This window comes from Hemiscyllium ocellatum, chromosome 6, assembly GCF_020745735.1.
Source record: "Hemiscyllium ocellatum isolate sHemOce1 chromosome 6, sHemOce1.pat.X.cur, whole genome shotgun sequence".
NCBI classification, from domain to species: Eukaryota; Metazoa; Chordata; class Chondrichthyes; order Orectolobiformes; family Hemiscylliidae; genus Hemiscyllium; species Hemiscyllium ocellatum.
This window is the reverse complement of record NC_083406.1, coordinates 52785315-52804285: the sequence shown is the minus strand read 5'-3', so window position 1 is coordinate 52804285 and position 18971 is coordinate 52785315. Positions and strand designations below refer to the sequence as shown.

The window sequence follows — 18971 nt, the reverse complement described above, 5'->3', positions numbered from 1 at the left end:
CTAAATCCAGTATTGCCTGTTCCCTAGTGGGCTGCACCACAAGCTGCTCCAAAAAGCCAACTCGTAAACATATTACAAATTCCTTTTCTTGCGATCCACTACCAGTCTAATTTTCCCAGCCCACCTGAATATTGAAATCCCTCATGATCACTGTAACTTTGACTTTCTTACACGCCTTTTCTATGTCGTGGTGTATTTTATGCCCCATATCCTGACGACTGTTTGGAGGCCTGTACATAACTCCCAGTGTGTTTTTTTTTAACTTTACGCTTCCACAGTTCTACCCACTCTGATTCTACATTATCTGACTTTGTTTATTTTTATTTTATAAGTAACAAAAATATAGTAAATGCACATATTGACTGTAGGAAGTTAGAATGCTTTCAAATAGTAAATTGAGATGATCAGGAAAACTGATTTACTGCCCCATCTTGCTTTATCAAAGTAGAGTTGCTGTATCAAAGCAGAAAATAAAAAGAACTTCCATCAGTCAGGACTGAACCTTGAGTCTCCATAAAGTATTGATGAAATCTGAAGCAACATAACTGTTAATTGTATTTTGATTGTATTGGGAGCTGACAATGAGTATTAAATCATCTTGGAGACTGCAGACAAGAATTGGGTTATAATTTCTAAAGGACATGAATCATATCAGCCAGGCACAAGGCAATCATTGCATTGCAGAAGATACACGATGGAATCTTATAGGGGGCCTGAACATCATAGATTATGATGATAAATGTGGCAGGGAGGCCTATCTTGACATCAGAAACAGAAAGCTGTCTCTTTTAACTTATTTTTGAGGCATGATCTTTGTTTATTATTATTAATGGGGATTAGATTAGACTTACAGTGTGGAAACAGGCCCTTCGGCCCAACAAGTCCACACCGACCCGCCGAAGCGAAACCCACCCATACCCCTACATTACCCCTTACCTAACACTATGGGCAATTTAGCATGGCCAATTCACCTAACCCGCACATCTTTGGACTGTGGGAGGAAACCGGAGCACCCGGAGGAAACCCACGCAGACACGGGGAGAACGTGCAAACTCCACACAGTCAGTCGCCTGAGTCGGGAATTGAACCCGGGTCTTCAGGCGCTGTGAGGCAGCAGTGCTAACCACTGTATTGCTTATTAATGATCTTAAACGTGCAGACTCACCTCATCACTATGTAGATTTCTATCGTACAGCCTGCTGAGTGAAAGCAGGATGGCAGGAAATCACTGCTCACTGCTTTCTACAACAATCTCCATGTTGAACTCAAGGCACTCCCATATCAACAGATATTAGCATCTGACTTGTGCCAGTTACTAAGAACCCTCATGGTGCAACTCCAGTCTACTTGTAGGATGCCTCTATACTCCAATACTGCTGCATCTTGGGATGCAGCAGCATACATCTCTTTGATATTTGCTTTCTTTCTCAGTGCCCACCTGAATGCTCCCTGCATTGTCTTGCCTTGCCTTTTTACATCTTGCCCTCAGCCAGTGATACCAGGGTCATAGTGCTCTGTATTTCTGTGCTGTTTGGCACAGACACAAAACCAGGAAGCTTTTCATTGTTGTCAGCAGACCTCATTCATATCAAGGGAAATAGACTACAGTTAGACGGCCCCAATTTCATAAGTCAAGGGTAGCCTCTGATACTAGTGTCTTGTTAGTTAGCTGCTTGTGGTGGATAGCTTCAGGGTATTCTCCTCGTAAGGGAGGAGGAGCTGAATTTCAGGCAGCCCACCACTTGTCCTGACATCTTGTGTTCTATTTTGGACTGTTTTCTTCCTGGAATGAGAGAAATGTAGAGATAATGGGCGATTTGAAATCAATGGCAGAGCTGTTACTTTTGTTGCAGATAGAAATATGCCGGGCATGAATAGGCAGTGCACAGAGCATCCAGAATGGGTAAAGTAGAGTGAGGGAAAGTGTTACAGACAATATTAAGAGTGGTGGACAATGAACCTTGGTTGGAATGGGTACAATAACAAAGAAGAGTACAACTGTAAGATATCGTAGAATTATAGAATCTCTACAGTGTGGAAGAAGGCTTTTTATCCCATCAAATCTCCGAACAGCGTGTCCCGTGGCTAATTTACCTAACCTACAGATCCCTGGACACTATGGGCAATTTAGGAGAAAATGAAGACTGCAGAAGATGGACATCAGAGTTGAGAGTGTGATGCTGGAAAAGCACAGCAGGTCAGGCAGCATCCGAGAAGCAGGAGAATCAACATTTTGGGCAAAAACCCTTCATCAGGAATGAGGATGTGAGTTAAGGGGCTGGAGAGATAAATGAGAGTGGAGAGGGGGTGGTTTATGGGGGGGCTGGGGCAAAGGTAGTTGAAAGTTCAATAGCTTGATGAAGCTGGAGGTAATGGTGATAGGTCGGAGTGGAGGGTGGAGCGGATAGGTGGGAAGGAAGATGGACAGGTAAGACAGGTCACGAGGGCAGTGTCGAGTTAGAAGTTTGGATCTTGGATAAGGTGGGGGAGGGGAAATGAGCAAACTGAATGAAATCCACATTGATCCCATGTGGTTGGAGGGTCACAAGGCTGAAGATGAGGCATTCTTCCTTCAGGTGTCGGGTGGTTAGGGTTTGGCGCTGGACAAATAGACAATTTAGCATAGTCAATGCACCTGACCTACACGTCTTTATCTGTGGAAGGAAACTGGAATACCTGGAAAAAAAACCCATGCAGACTTGGGAGAAGTCCACACACAGAGTAGCCTGAGGGTGGAATCGAACTTGGGTCTCTGGTGCAGTGAGGCAGCAGTACTAACCACTGAGCCACTACATCATCCCTGGTGGCACTAAAGCTAGCAGAGTAGAGAAAAGTATTGACTTCTTCCTACATTGCTGTGTATTGCTCCAGATAATTGATGCTGTAGCCTGAATTGCTGGTTCAGTGGTAAGAAGATATCCTGTGTCTGCACCACTTGTCCAGCAGGACCCTGCCACAAAATGAGGTGCAAATTTTCCTTTCTCTGACAAGTCCAGGCCAAATATCAGGAACAGTGCAGGTTAGTCAGGGTGCAAAATGAACTTTTAAAGAAGGCACCAATGCCAGGGATACTGATCCATTCTGTAATATCTAGACAATAGCAAGTTCTTCTGGGTTAAGTATTAGAATGGGTTAAGATCAAATATGAAGAATGTTGTTGGGCTGGCGTGGGTCGTTAACAAGGTAAGTTTACTAAGGTATGATTAGAAAATCTGTTAGGCCTTGTGGAGAGAAACTCTCCATGAAAACCAGCAAAAATGACAGGCAAAAAGATGTTAGATTCAGCCAACAGAATCTGAACATAGAACAGTACAGTGCAGATCAGGCCCTTCGGCCAACAATGTTGCACCAACCTGTGCACAAATCTAAGCTCATCCCCTTACACTATCCCATCATCATCCATGTGCTTATCCAAGGATTATTTAAATTTCTCTAATGTGGCTCAGTTAACTACATTGTCAAGCAGGGCATTCCACACCTATCCACTCTCTGAGTAAAGAACCTGCCTCTGACATCTGTCTTAAATCTATCACCCCTCAATTTGTAGTTATGCCCTCGCATACAAGCTGACGTCATCATCCTAGCAAAAAGACTTTCACTGTCTACCTCTGATCATCTTGAATGTCTCTATCAAACTCCCTCTTAGCCTTCTTCCCTCCAGACCCAAGTCTCTCAGCCTTTCCTTGTAAGGTCTTTCCTCCAGACCAGGCAACATCCTGGTAAATCTCCTCTGCACCTTTTCCAATGCTTCCACATCTTTCCTGGAATGGGGCGATCAGAACCGTACACAATATTCCAAGTGCAGCTGCTCTAGTGTTTTGTATAGTTGCAGCATGACATTATGGTTCTGGAACTCAATTCCTCTACCAATAAAACCTAATACACCATATGCCACCTTAACAGTACTATCAACCTGGTGACAACTTTCAGGGGTCTGTGTACATGGACTCCAGAATCCCTCTGCACATCCACACTACCAATAATGTTTCCATTGACCCTTCCTGTTATTCTTCCCAAAGTGAATCACCTCACATTTAACTGCATTTAACCCCATTTGTCACCTCTCAGCCCAATTCTGTAGTTTATCCAAGTCCCCCTGCAACCTGCAACCACATTGTCCACTATTCCACCGACTTTAGTATCATCTGCAAACTTACTAACCCATCCACCTATGCTTGCATCTAAGTCATTTGTAAAAATAACAAACACCAATGGTCCCAAAACAGATCCTTGTGGCACACCACTAGTAACTGGACTCCAGACTGAATATTTTCCATCAACCACCACTCGCTGCCTTCTTTAAGAAAGCCAGTTTCTAAACCAAACTGCTAAATCACCCTCAATCCCATGCCTCTGCATTTTCTCCAATAGCCTACCATGTGGAACCTTATCAAAGACTTTACTGGAAGTCCATGTACACCACATCAACTATCCTACCCTCGATCGTATGTTTGGTCACCTTCTTAAAAAACTCAATGAGATTTGTGAGACACGACCTGAACTTGACGAAACCATGTTGCCTCTCTGAAATCAAATTGTTGCTTGCTAGATGATTAGACATCCTATCTCTTATAATCCTTTCCACTGGTTCACTGGTCTATAATTATCTGTGTCATCTCTACTGCCTTTTTTGACAAGGTCACAACATTTGCAATCTTCCAGTCCTCTGGTATTAAACCTGTAGACAATGACGACTCAAAGGTCAAAGTCAAAGGTTCCACCATCTCCTACCTAGCTTCCCAGATGATCCTGGGATAAATCCCATCCAGCCCGGGGACTTGTCTACTTTCACTCCTTCTAGAATTGATAACACCTCTTTCTTACTAACCTTGATCCGTTCTAGTTTAATATCTTGTAACTCATTCTTCTCCTCTACAATATTCTCCTTTTCCTAAGTGAAGACCGATGAGAAATGTTCGTTTATCACCTCTCCGATCTCCACAGGATCCACACACAACTTCCCACTTGTGTTTTTGACTGGCCCTATTCCTGCCCTCGTCATCCTTTTATTCCTCACATACCTATAGAAAGCTTTAAGGTTCTCCTTTATTCTATTTGCTAAAGACTGCTCATGTCCTCTCTTTGCTCTTCTTAATTCTCAGTTTAAATCCTTCCTAGCTGATCTGTAACTCTCTCTCGCCTCATCTGAACCATTTTGTCTCATTGTCACATAAGCCTCCTTCTTCCGCTTAACAAGAGATGCAATTTCTGTAGTAAACCATGATTTCCTTACCTAATCACTTCCTCCCTGCCTAACAGGGACATAGTTGTCAAGGACACGCAATATTTGTTCCTTAAACCAGCTCCACATTTCAATTATCCCCATCCCCTGCATTTTGGTATTCTGTGCATCCCAAGTTTTGCCTAATCACATTATAATTGCCCCCTTCCCCCATTTATAACTCTTGCCCTATGGCATGTACCTATCCCTTTCCATTGCTAAACTAAACGTAATTGAATTGTGGTGACTCCCTCCAAAGCGCTCACCTGCCACGAAATCAAACGCCTGGCCTGGTTCATTACCAAGCATGAGATCCAGTGTGGCCTCCCCTCTTGTCGACCCCTCGATATACTGTGTCAGGAAACCCTCCTGAGCACATTGGATAAAAACTGATCCATCTGACGTACTAGGGTTAGAGCATTTCCGGTCAACATTGGGTAAGTTAAAGCCCCCATAATGACCATTGTGTTCCTTTCATTCCTACCCAGAATCATTTTGTCAATCCTCTCCTCCAGCTCCCTGGAACTCAGCGGAGGTCTATAAAAAAAATTTCCAGCAGTGTGACCTCTCTTCTCCTGTTTCTAACTTCAACCCCTCCTAATTCTGTACACGTGTCCTCGTCAAAAGTTCTTTCAGCCACCATTATACTATCTTTGACTAACAAGGCCACACCTCCCCCTCTTTTACTGCCTTGCCTGTTCTTAATGAAAGATCTAAACCCTGGAACCTGCAACATTCATTCCTGACCCTGTTGTATCCATGTCTCCAAAATGGCCAAAATGTCGCAGTCCAAGGTTCCAATCCATGCTGCAAGCTCACCTACCTTATTTTGGATACTTCTGGTGTTGAAGTAGACACACTTCAAACCAGCTTGCTGTCTGCCAGCATCAAGAAACAAGCTAAATCATTCTCAGTTTCCAGTGCTGAGTCATAGCATCAATGACAACATATATCCTCTCACTTGCTCTTCGGCTAACCTCTGATTCAACTTGCAGCAGCAAAGTCCACTCCGGTGATTTCTTCCCTCAGCCTCTCTGGCTGTGCTTTTCCAGCACTGCACTTCTTGACTCTGTATCCAGACAGCAGTCTGTCTATTGCAAAGAGTTCTAGATTTGATATGGTTTGTCAGTCAAACAGGTTCACTAAGCCTACATACCTGACCTCACTCCGGCACCTTAATTCGTATCACATTTTATCAATTTATGATGATCAGTTGAGTTTATAGCGCTGTTTGCTTACAGGTGCTAGAAATCACATACTTTCACATTCAGCTCTATCCTTTGCATACAGAAAAAAATGCCGCCATCACAATCTGCTTTTTTCATGTGAATCAGAGCTTGAAGATATCAATTTCCTGGTTGATTCTCTGTGACAATACCTCTACTAATTAGAGTACCCTTCTTAATCAGTCAGCACCCTCTGCTCATGCAGTATAAATTGTTCCTTTTTAGATTTGATCATTGTGCAAGTTTGCCCTGATGAATGCAAGATGAAAAATTTTGAATTTTTTTTGGCAGTGCTCAAGTTCTGTTCAACTATGTAGCCAACAATTTGAGATGGTTTAAAACATGTTCATCATAACCATCTTATAATACTTCAAATTTGTAATGAAAGCTTCTTTGGCAACACCTTCCAAAACTGCAACACTGGAAAGAGCATTGCATATAAGGACACCATTGCCTCTTGCATCTCCAAGTTATGTTGACTGCTTAGGATGGATATATGTTATGCTGCTCTGTTGCTGGTTCACAGTTCTGATGCAGACTAATAACAGCATTAGAATATACCTTCATCTTACTAGTTAAATTCAGCTTAGTGTTTTTGGATGGACAGCCTTATATAGGAGGAAGAGGGATTAGATTAGATTACTTACAGTGTGGAAACAGGCCATTCGGCCCAACAAGTCCACACTGACCCGCCAAAGCGCAACCCACCCATACCCCTACATCTAACAGTACGGGCAATTTAGCATGGCCAATTCACCTGACCCGCACATCTGCGGATCATTCGGGAGGCAGAGGAGGTCATAGATCGGAGCTTTAGGCAAGTAGTTACTCCGAAAGTTCAAGATAGATGGGTGACAGTGAGGGGGAGTGGGAGGAGGAAGCCACTGCAGGGACCCCCTGCGGTCATTCCCCTCAAGAACAAGTATACCGTTTTGGATACTTGTGGGGGGGATGACTTACCAGGGGCAAGCAACGAGGTTCAGGCCTCTGGCACGGAGCCTGGCCCCGTTGCTCAGAAGGGTAGGGTGGAGAAAGGTAGAGCAATTGTTCTTGGGGACTCGATAGTGAGGGGTACAGACAGACGGTTTTGTGGGGGCGACAGGGACTCACGTTTGGTATGTTGCCTCCCAGGTGCAAGGGTACGTGATGTCGCTGATCGTGTTTTCCGGGTCCTTAAGGGGGAGGGGGAGCAGCCCCAGATCGTGGTCCACGTTGGCACCAACGATATAGGTAGGAAGAAGGGTGAGGATGTCAGACAGGCTTTCAGGGAGCTAGGTTGGAAGCTCCGAGTTAGAACAAACAGAGTTGTAGTCTCTGGTTTGTTACCCGTGCCACGTGATAGAGAGTCGAGGAATAGGGAGAGAGAGCAGTTAAATGCGTGGCTACAGGGATGGTGCAGGAGGGAGGGATTCCGGTTTCTGGACAACTGGGGTCCTTTCTGGGGAAGGTGGGACCTCTATAAAAAGGATGGGCTACACCTGAACCTGAGGGGCACCAGTATCCTTGGGGGGAGGTTTGCTAGTGCTCTTTGGGAGGGTTTAAACTAACTCCGCGGGGGCATGGGAACCAGGACTGTAGCTTTAGGGTACAGGACCTTGAGTGTAGGGAGGTTAGGAATAATGCAACGATCTCTAAGGAGGGTGCCTGTAACCAGAAAGGTGGATTGAAGTGTGTATACTTCAATGCCAGAAGTATAAGGAATAAGGTAGGTGAACTTGCAGCGTGGGTTGGTACCTGGGACTTCGATGTTGTGGCCATTACAGAGACGTGGGTAGAACAGGGACAAGAATGGCTGTTGCACGTTCCAGGGTTCAAATGTTTTAGTAGGATCAGACATGGGGGTAAAAAAGGGGGAGGCGTGGCATTACTTGTCAAAGACAGTATCACAGCAGTGGAATGGACGATGGAAGAGGACTTGCCATCTGAGGTAGTTTGGGCTGAGGTTAGAAATAGGAAAGGTGAGGTCACCCTGTTAGGTGTTTTCTACAGGCCTCCTAATAGTCATAGAGAAGTAGAGGATAATATTGCGAGGATGATTCAGGAAAAGAGTGAAGGTAGCAGGGTGGTTGTTATGGGGGACTTTAACTTCCCAGATATTGACTGGGAGAGCTATAGCTCGAGTTCATTAGATGGGTCGGTGTTTGTACAATGTGTGCAGGAGGGTTTCCTGACACAATATGTCAACAGGCCAACAAGAGGGGAGGCTATATTGGATTTGGTTCTAGGTAATGAACCAGGCCAGGTGTTAGACTTGGAGGTAGGTGAGCACTTCGGGGACAGTGACCACAACTCGGTGACTTTTACTTTAGTGATGGAGAGGGATAATCGTGCATCGCAGGGCAAGAGCTATAGCTGGGGGCAGGGAAATTATGATGCAGTGAGGCATGACTTAGGATGTGTGGATTGGAAAAACAGGCTTCAAGAGAAGAACACTAATGAGATGTGGGGATTGTTCAAGGAGCAGCTACTGCGTGTCCTCGATAGGTATGTACCAGTCAGGCATGGTGTAAAGGGCCTTGTGAGGCAGCCGTGGTTTAGTAAGGAATTGGAGTCCCTTGTGAAAGGGAAGAAGGCGGCATATGTAAAGATGAGGCGTGAAGGTTCAGTAGGGGCGATTGAGAGTTATAAGGTAGCCAGGAAGGAGCTAAAGAGGGAGCTAAGAGAAGCGAGAAGGGGACATGAAAAGTCTTTAGCTGGTAGGATTAGGGAAAACCCAAAGGCTTTCTATAGGTATGTCAAGAATAAAAGGATGACTAGGGTAGGTATCGGTCCAGTCAAGGATAGTAGTGGGAAGTTGTGTGTGGAGGCGGAGGAGATTGGAGAGACATTAAATCAGTACTTTTCATCAGTATTCACTCAGGAACAGGACACTGTTGCTGATGTGAATATGGAATCACAAATAATTAGAATGGATGCCCTGGAAATATGCAGGGAAGAGGTTTTGGGAATATTGGAAAGGATGAATATAGATAAGTCTCCTGGGCCTGATGGCATTTACCCCAGGATCCTATGGGAAGCTAGGGAGGAGATAGCAGAGCCATTGGCCTGGATTTTTATGTCGTCATTGTCAACGGGAATAGTACCAGAGGACTGGAGGATAGCGAATGTGGTCCCATTGTTCAAGAAAGGGAGTAGGGATAGCCCTAGTAACTATAGGCCAGTGAGTCTGACTTCAGTGGTGGGCAAAGTCTTAGAGAGAATGGTAAGGGATAAGATTTATGAACATCTGGGTAGGAATAACGTGATCAGGGATAGCCAGCATGGTTTTGTGAAGGGCAGGTCGTGCCTCACAAACCTTATTGAGTTCTTTGAGAAGGTGACTAAGGAAGTGGATGAGGGTAAAGCAGTAGATGTTGTGTATATGGATTTTAGTAAGGCGTTCGATAAGGTTCCCCATGGTAGGCTAATGCTAAAACTTCGGAGGTATGGCATTGAGGATACATTAGAGGTTTGGATTAGGAATTGGCTGGCTGGAAGGAGACAGAGGGTAGTAGTTGATGGATTATGTTCATCTTGGAGCGCAGTTACTAGCGGTGTACCACAAGGATCTGTTTTGGGACCATTGCTTTTTGTTATCTTTATAAATGATCTAGAGGAAGGACTTGAAAGCTGGGTAAGCAAGTTTGCGGATGACACAAAAGTCGGTGGAGTTGTGGATAGTGAGGAAGGAAGTGGTAGGTTACAGCGGGATATAGATAAGTTGCAGAGCTGGGCGGAAATGTGGCAAATGGAATTCAATGTAGCTAAGTGCGAAGTCGTTCACTTTGGTAGGAATAACAAGATGATGGATTACTGGGCTAATGGTAGGCTACTTGGTAGTGTGGATGAGCAGAGGGATCTTGGTGTCCATGTACACAGATCTCTGAAAGTTGCCACCCAGGTAAATAGTGCTGTGAGGAAGGCATATGGTGTACTGGGCTTTATTGGCAGAGGAATTGAGTTCCGGAGTCCTGAGGTCATGTTGCAGTTGTATAAGACTCTGGTGAGGCCTCATCCGGAGTATTGTGTGCAGTTTTGGTCGCCATACTATAGGAAGGATGTGGAAGCTTTAGAACGAGTGCAGAGGAGGTTTACCAGGATGTTGCCTGGAATGGTAGGAAAATCTTATGAGGAAAGGCTGAGGCACTTGGGGCTGTTCTCATTGGAGAAGAGAAGGTTTAGGGGAGATCTGATAGAAGTGTATAAGATGATTAGGGGTTTAGATAGGGTAGATACTAAGAACCTTTTACCGCTAATGGAGTCAGGTGTTACTAGGGGACATAGCTTTAAATTAAGGGGTGGTAGGTATAGGACAGATGTTAGGGGTAGATTCTTCACACAGCGGGTTGTGAGTTCATGGAATGCCCTGCCCATATCAGTGGTGAACTCTCCTTCTTTATGGTCATTTAAGCGGGCATTGGATAGGCATTTGGAAGTTATTGGGCTAGTATAGGTTAGGTAGGATTCGGTCGGCGCAACATCGAGGGCCGAAGGGCCTGTACTGCGCTGTATCCTTCTATGTTCTATGTTCTATCTTTGGACTGTGGGAGGAAACCAGAGCACCCGGAGGAAACCCACGCAGACACAGGGAGAATGTGCAAACTCCACACAGTCAGTCGCCTGAGTCGGGAATTGAACCCGGGTCTCTGGCGCTGTGAGACAGCAGTGCTAACCACTGTGCCACTGTGCCGCCCACAGTAGGATGTAGGCAAGAGATTGGTGATGTGGCTACTCAGTGGATGTGTTGGAAAGGAAGATTGAAGAATGAAGCAATTGGGGGTGCTTCTTGTAATCAAACAATGGTGAGAGCTCTTTAGAGAATGCTGAAAAGAACACAGTGAGAAACATCAGAAATGTTCAAGAGGAATTCAACCCGAGATTGGTAATGAAGCAGAAAATTTGCAAGAAAAGTGAATTGGATCATACCATCAATTGAGCAAGTTCAGCAGTTTATTAAGATGGTTTTGATGTCAAAGTTAATCATTCTGCCATATCCTCATATCTTTTGATACCCTTACAGACCATAAATATATTAATTTAATTCTTGAATATTCTCACCAACTGTGCATCCACAACCCTCCAGTAGAGAATGCAAATGTCCTCACCCAGAGGGTGATGAATATTTCTCTTCCTTAATGGCTGACTTCTCACCTGAGACGATGATCCCTGTGCTGGATGCTCCATGTGTGGCAAGAGAGCAAAGGGGAGAAAGGCTTTTGCACTCAAGAATAGAAACAGAGATTCAGGTAGTGGACTTGGGTCTGAAGCACCAAAACTATTAATGGCCACAATAGGAAATATGTAGAGATTAGGTACGACATACAGTTGACTGAGAAGACAATGTAAAAAAAGTATAAAGTTACCATTTAATATTTGGGATCAGATATTGAAAATGTCTGCATGGAGCAAGCTAGCTGGGAGGTGTTTGTGTAGACGTAATGTCACAAAGGCCCTTGGTTAATGCTGTAGGTCCAAATCCCACCATGACAACTTGGTGGAATTTCAATTCACTTACATTGGAATTGTAAGCTAGTCTCTGTAATGGTGAATATGAAACTATTATCAATTGTCATAAAATCCCATCCAGTACAGTCATGCCCTTCTGGAAAGGAACTTCATCAACTGTACCTGGTCCGTTCTACATGAGATTCCAAATCACAGTTATGTGGTGGTCTGTAATTGCTTTCTGAAATGGTGCATAAAGTCACCTAGTTCAAGGGCAACTGTTATTGGCCTCACCAGAGATGCCAATATCCGAAGAAAGAATAAATAAAAAGCTCTACCCTTTTAACTTCAGATTTACTTATGGAACAAGACTATATCCAGGAAACATGTAGGGCAAGATATCAATGGAAGCATTGGTGGGAGTTACCTTGTAGAAATAGACAGCCAAGGAAAAATGGACAATTGATCATGTGTCAGGAAAGACTGATCCTGCAGTTCAGTGGAACTGCATAGTGGACTCTCTTGTTGCTAAGATGGACCCATTATACCAACAAAAGGATGAAGTGTAGTGTAAGTGAAATGCATTAACCAACAGCTCCAAAGCCTATGAGAGTCCATGGGACCACTGCAAAAGATCACCTGTAAGGTTGTTTGAAGCAAACATGATTGGAAGCAGCATAATGAGCTTGATGGTGTGGTTCAAAGAAAGCTTCAAAGGCAATTGAGGAATTTTGAAAGATGAGTGGGGATTGAGTGGTCACAGAAGTGAGCAGTCACCGAAATTAAATGGCACTAGAACTGTGTTCAGTCCCTTGGGAGTGATATCCACAGTGGGATGAAACAAGCAGGACCAAATAGCAGGACTAGTCCAGAGCAGAGTTAAATATCTCAAAAGCAGGAGTGAGTCTAGAAGAGCTACATAAACAGGTAATAGAAAATCGATAGTCCAATGGAAAAATCAGCTTCAGTCAAAAGAAAGTATGCAGTCATTAATTATTTGTCAAGTTCTTGAATCCTGCTATATGCTGTTAATCCAGTGCCTTATCTGCCAATGTTTGACTTCTCTTCCTCTTCCATTCTGAAATAATCAAAATTAGAATTTATCTCAATTCAGTTGTATTTGGAAAGGGTCCAAATACTGAATTGCCATGTATTTATGATTTATGCATTTTCTCATTCCAGGTTGATTTTATGGCCAGGCTTTTCTACTTCAATCTTGAGATATGAGACCAAGATCCTGTTGTCTGTTGATATAAGCCACAAAGTTCTACGTAGTGAAACTGTATTAGACTTCATGACTGAGCTATACAACAGAGTTGGTGACCAACATTTCAGTGATACCTGTATGAATGAGTTAGTGGGATTTGTTGTTCTTACAAGGTAAATAAACAAACCAGAAGAGCTAGTTGATATGTAGGTTCTTATTGTCATCTTCTGGTGTGATAGTAATAACAACAAAATTATTTTTAAAAATTTAATCATCAAAACAAAAAATAAAAACTAAACAGTATTTGAAATCTTTAAAGTTATTGGTAGAATAGTCTCTTTACTCAGTTAATGAAATTGTAATTAATAATTCTACCTAATGTTGCATCATTACTTAAAATTGTGTAGTAACTGATTCTGAGTTAAAAGTTTTATTTGTCTTCATGTTCATGTGATTTTGTAAGTTCTGTTTGTCTTTTCTGTGCATTTAAATTTTGAAAGAGAAGCTTGGTGGAAGTTTCACCTATGAAAATGCAAGTATAACTTGTTCAAAAATGCATAATCAACATTGTATTTTCATGTATATTGTTCCAAATTATTTGTTATAAAAAATCTAGCAATAATGTCAGGGGATCACAAAAAACCTTTCACAATGTGATTGTACATGTGGATTAAAGGTAAAAGAAAGGATGTTAATTAAGAAACCATGTCACTCATCATTGTTAATTAACTGCTTTTAGGTCAAGTCATATGAATGATCTTCGAAACTCCGTAATACAATCTCAAATCAAAATATTAGTATTCTTGAGCATCATTTTCAGTTCTTTTTCATTCCATTATTGATGCTGAATTGATCTTGTAGAAGGGGGTGGCATGGTGGCTCAGTGGTTAGCACTGCTGCCTCATAGTGCAAGGGACCCAGGTTCGGTCCCTGCCTCAGGTGACTGTCTGTATGGCGTTTGCACATTCTCCTTGTGTCTGCACAAGTTTCCTCCCACAATCCAAAGATGTGCAGATCATGCTAAATTGCCTATAGTGTTAGTTGCAATAGTCAGGCATAAATGTAGGGGAGTGGGTCTGGGTGGGTTACTCTTTGGAGGGTCAGTGTGGACTTGCTGTGCCAAAAACCCTGTTTCCATACTGAAGGTAATCTAATGTATTCCTGATATTTGGAATGTCTGCTGTTGGGCTCGGTTGTCTGCTTGGTAAAGAATCAAGACAATTTCAGTTCTCTGATCAACAACATTGTTACATTATTCTTACTGTTGTGGACCAGTAAAAAAAACCCTCAATATATATTTAAAAGATACTTTTGACCCCAATCTTTCCTTATTTTTAAAACCATTGTATTCAAAATGCATCAAATTAGTCAAATTACCAGGCTTCAAGCAAAACACACTTTATTCTTACACTATAGTAACAATACCAAAAAAATTGGAATAACTTAATTCTATTTAAAGAATAAACAGCAACCATTCCAACATAGTAACATTCCATGATCACACCCTTGGGCAAGATAAAATTAGTTAAATGGATTACCTCTTATGCAATGCTCCAGTTCAGGAAGAAAGAAGACCAGAAGACCATAAGGCGTAGGAGTGGAAGTAAGGCCATTTGGCCCATTGAGTCCACACCGCCATTCAATCATGGCTGGTGAGCATTTCAATGCCACTTACCTGCATTCTTCCCCGTAACCCTTAATTCCTTGCAAGATCAAGAATTTATCAATCTCTGCCTTGAAGACATTTAACATCCACTGCGCTCGGTGATAATGAATTCCACAGGCCCACCACTCTCTAGCTGAGGAAATGTCTCCTCATTTCAATTCTAAATTGATCCCCTCTAATTCCAAGGCTGTTTCACTGTCTAATCCTAGCGTCCACCATTTCTAAGCCAAGCATTATCTTGTAAGTTTCTATTAGATCTCTCCTCAACCTTCTAAACTCTAATGAATACAATCCCAGGATCCTCAGCCGTTAATCGTATGTTAAGCCTACCATTCCAGGGATCATCTGTGTGAATCTGCGCTGGACACGTTCCAGTGCCAGTATGTCCTTCCTGAGGTATGGGGCCCAGGCCCAGAATTGGACACTATTCTAAATGGGGCCTAACTAGAGCTTTTAAAGTCTCAGTAGCACATCGCTGCTTTTAAATTCCAACCCCCTTGAGATAAATGACAACATTACATTTGCTTTCTTAACCATGGACTCAATCTGCAAGTCAACCTTGAGAGAATCCTGGATTAGCTCTCCCAAATCCCTTTGTACTTTGGCTTTATGAATTTTCTCACTGTTTAGAAAATAGTCCATGCTGGTATTCTTTTTTCCAAAGTGGAAGACCTCGCATTTGCTCACATTGAAGTTCATCAGCCATTTCCTGGACCACTGTCCTAAACTGTCTAAATCTTTCTGCCTCCTCCCCACTCCTCAGTACCACTTGCCTGTCTGCCTAACTTCGTATCATCAGCGAACTTCGCCAGAATGCCCCCAGTCCCCTCATCCAGATCATTAATATATAAAGTGAACAGCAGCTGCCCCAACACTGAACCCTGCATGACATCATTTGTCACCAGCTGCCATCCGAAAAAATACCACCTCTCAGTAGCTCACCTCGAGCATCTTACACAGCAGTCTCCTGTGAGGTACCTTATCAAAGACCTTTTAGAAATTTAGGTAGATAACATCCACTGGGATTCCCTGGTCTAACCTACTTGTTTCCTCTTCAAATAATTCTAACAGGCTTGTCAGGCATGACTTCCCCTTACTAAATCCGTGCTGACATGTTCTAATCTCACCCTGCACTTCCAAGAATTTAGGAATCTCATCCTTAACGATGGATTTTAGAATTTTACCTACAACTGAAGTTAGGCTGATCGTCCAATAATTACCTCTTGTTAGTTCCTTATGTATTGAAATAAACTTTAACTATATTTTTTAATATTATTGGCTAGCTTACCTTCACATTTGATCCTCTTTCTTATTTCTCTATTTGTTATCCTCTGTTTGTTTTTGTAGTCTTGCTAATTTTCTGATTTTCCAGTGCTCTTGGTCACTTTATAGGCTCTCTCTTTTTCTATGATACATTTCCTGACTTCCTTTGTCAGCCATGGCTCCCTCACCCCCTGAATATTCTTTCTTTTCTCTGGGATGAACCTCTGTACTGTGTCCTCAATTACACCCAGAAACTCCTGCCATTGTTGCTCAACTGTCTTCCCCACAAGGCTCTGCTTCCAGTCGATTTTTGTCAGTTCCTCTCTCATGCCTCTGTAATTGTAACACCGTTGCATCCAAATTTGCTTTCTCTCTTTCAAACTGCAGACTTAACTCTACCATATTATCATTGCTGCCTCCTAAGTGTTCCCTTACTTTAAGATCTTTTATAAAGTCATTACACAGCACTAAGTTCAGAATAGCGTGCTCCCTTGTGTGCTCCATCACAAGCTGTTCCAAAAAGCCATCCTGTAAGCATTCCATGAAATTCCTTTCTTTGGTTCCACTGGCAACATTATTCACCCATCCATTTGCATATTGAAGTCCCCCATGATCACCGCGATCTTGCCTTTCTGACATGCCCTATCTATTTCCTGATACAGGAGAAAATCAAGAGAAAACTCTGTGAGAAAGAGAAAGGATGCAAGCATTTTGGTGTAGCAGGGAGAATAGCAGCTTCTAAACTCCAACAGCTATGGAAAGTTAAACTAAAATCCTGGTTTGATGGGAGCTTAAACTCACCCTTCATGCTGCTTCAATTTTTAAAATGCACACGGACTCACAACCTGTTCACTTCACTAGCTAGGAACAGATTGTTTGCCATTCCTGTCTTAACCTCTCTTTACAAAAAAAAGGACAAAGGACACCTCTTAAAGCCATAGTATCGTCACACCTTCCCCCTTTAAATAAAATGAACCATCAATGTCCAAGGATGGCTTGATTTTTAAAACCTTTTGATCTTTGGCTATTAGTATACTGCATTACACATATATTTCATTGTCGCTAAGCATACACACATTCAATACTACAGTACATTTCAATTCATTATTCCCCCACAGAATGCCTCCATCTTCACTCATCTAAATCGTGACAACATGTTGGCAATTACATTCTCTTATCCTGCTACATATATAATTTGAATGGCTGCAATAATAAACTCCATCTAAATAGTCTGGAATTTTTATCCTTAAATTTTTCAAAAAACCTTAAAGCGTTATGATTAGTATATACAATTATCTCAGACACATGATTGACAACAAAAATGTTGAATGCTAATGCCAAATGTAAAGTCTCCTCAATTGTGGAATATTTCTTTTGATGAATATTTAGCTTTTGGAAAAGATACCCAATAGGTGTTCTCTTGTTGTCTTGTAAGAGTACATCACCAACCCCTACATCACTTGTATCGATAGCCACCTTGAATGGCTTTGCATAATTAGATGTTGCTAACACAGAGGTGGTGATTACCACAGCTTTCAGATTGTCAAATATCTTCTGACACTCTTCCCTCCACTGAAGTGTTTTAGAACATAGAACATAGAATATAGAAGGATACAGCGCAGTACAGGCCCTTCGGCCCTCGATGTTGCGCCGACCGAGTCCTACCTAACCTATACTAGCCCAATAACTTCCAAATGCCTATCCAATGCCCGCTTAAATGAACATAAAGAAGGAGAGTTCACCACTGATACGGGCAGGGCATTCCATGAACTCACAACCCGCTGTGTGAAGAATCTACCCCTAACATCTGTCCTATACCTACCACCCCTTAATTTAAAGCTATGTCCCCTAGTAACACCTGACTCCATTAGCGGTAAAAGGTTCTTAGTATCTACCCTATCTAAACCCCTAATCATCTTATACACTTCTATCAGATCTCCCCTAAACCTTCTCTTCTCCAATGAGAACAGCCCCAAGTGCCTCAGCCTTTCCTCATAAGATTTTCCTACCATTCCAGGCAACATCCTGGTAAACCTCCTCTGCACTCGTTCTAAAGCTTCCACATCCTTCCTATAGTATGGCGACCAAAACTGCACACAATACTCCAGATGAGGCCTCACCAGAGTCTTATACAACTGCAACATGACCTCAGGACTCCGGAACTCAATTCCTCTGCCAATAAAGCCCAGTACACCATATGCCTTCCTCACAGCACTATTTACCTGGGTGGCAACTTTCAGAGATCTGTGTACATGGACACCAAGATCCCTCTGCTCATCCACACTACCAAGTAGCCTACCATTAGCCCAGTAATCCATCATCTTGTTATTCCTACCAAAGTGAACGACTTCGCACTTAGCTACATTGAATTCCATTTGCCACATTTCCGCCCAGCTCTGCAACTTATCTATATCCCGCTGTAACCTACCACTTCCTTCCTCACTATCCACAACTCCACCGACTTTTGTGTCATCCGCAAACTTGCTTACCCAGCTTTCAAGTCCTTCCTCTAGATCATTTATAAAGATAACAAAAAGCAATGGTCCCAAAACAGATCCTTGTGGTACACCGCTAGTAACTGCGCTCCAAGATGAACATAATCCATCAACTACTACCCTCTGTCTCCTTCCAGCCAGCCAATTCCTAATCCAAACCTCTAATGTATCCTCAATGCCATACCTCCGAAGTTTTAGCATTAGCCTACCATGGGGAACCTTATCGAACGCCTTACTAAAATCCATATACACAACATCTACTGCTTTACCCTCATCCACTTCCTTAGTCACCTTCTCAAAGAACTCAATAAGGTTTGTGAGGCACGACCTGCCCTTCACAAAACCATGCTGGCTATCCCTGATCACGTTATTCCTACCCAGATGTTCATAAATCTTATCCCTTACCATTCTCTCTAAGACTTTGCCCACCACTGAAGTCAGACTCACTGGCCTATAGTTACTAGGGCTA

General features: G+C 42.8%; 1 protein-coding gene across 1 annotated transcript in view; it reads left to right on the top strand.

Annotated features, from left to right (window-relative positions):
• The window catches only part of LOC132816696 (piwi-like protein 4), a 156518-nt gene that overhangs the window by 15360 nt on the left and 122187 nt on the right, over positions 1-18971 (top strand). Inside the window, exon 5 of the mRNA XM_060826577.1 lies at positions 13054-13251. Within this exon, the coding sequence (XP_060682560.1) occupies positions 13054-13251 (198 nt within the window). The remainder of the gene's footprint in view (positions 1-13053; positions 13252-18971) is intronic.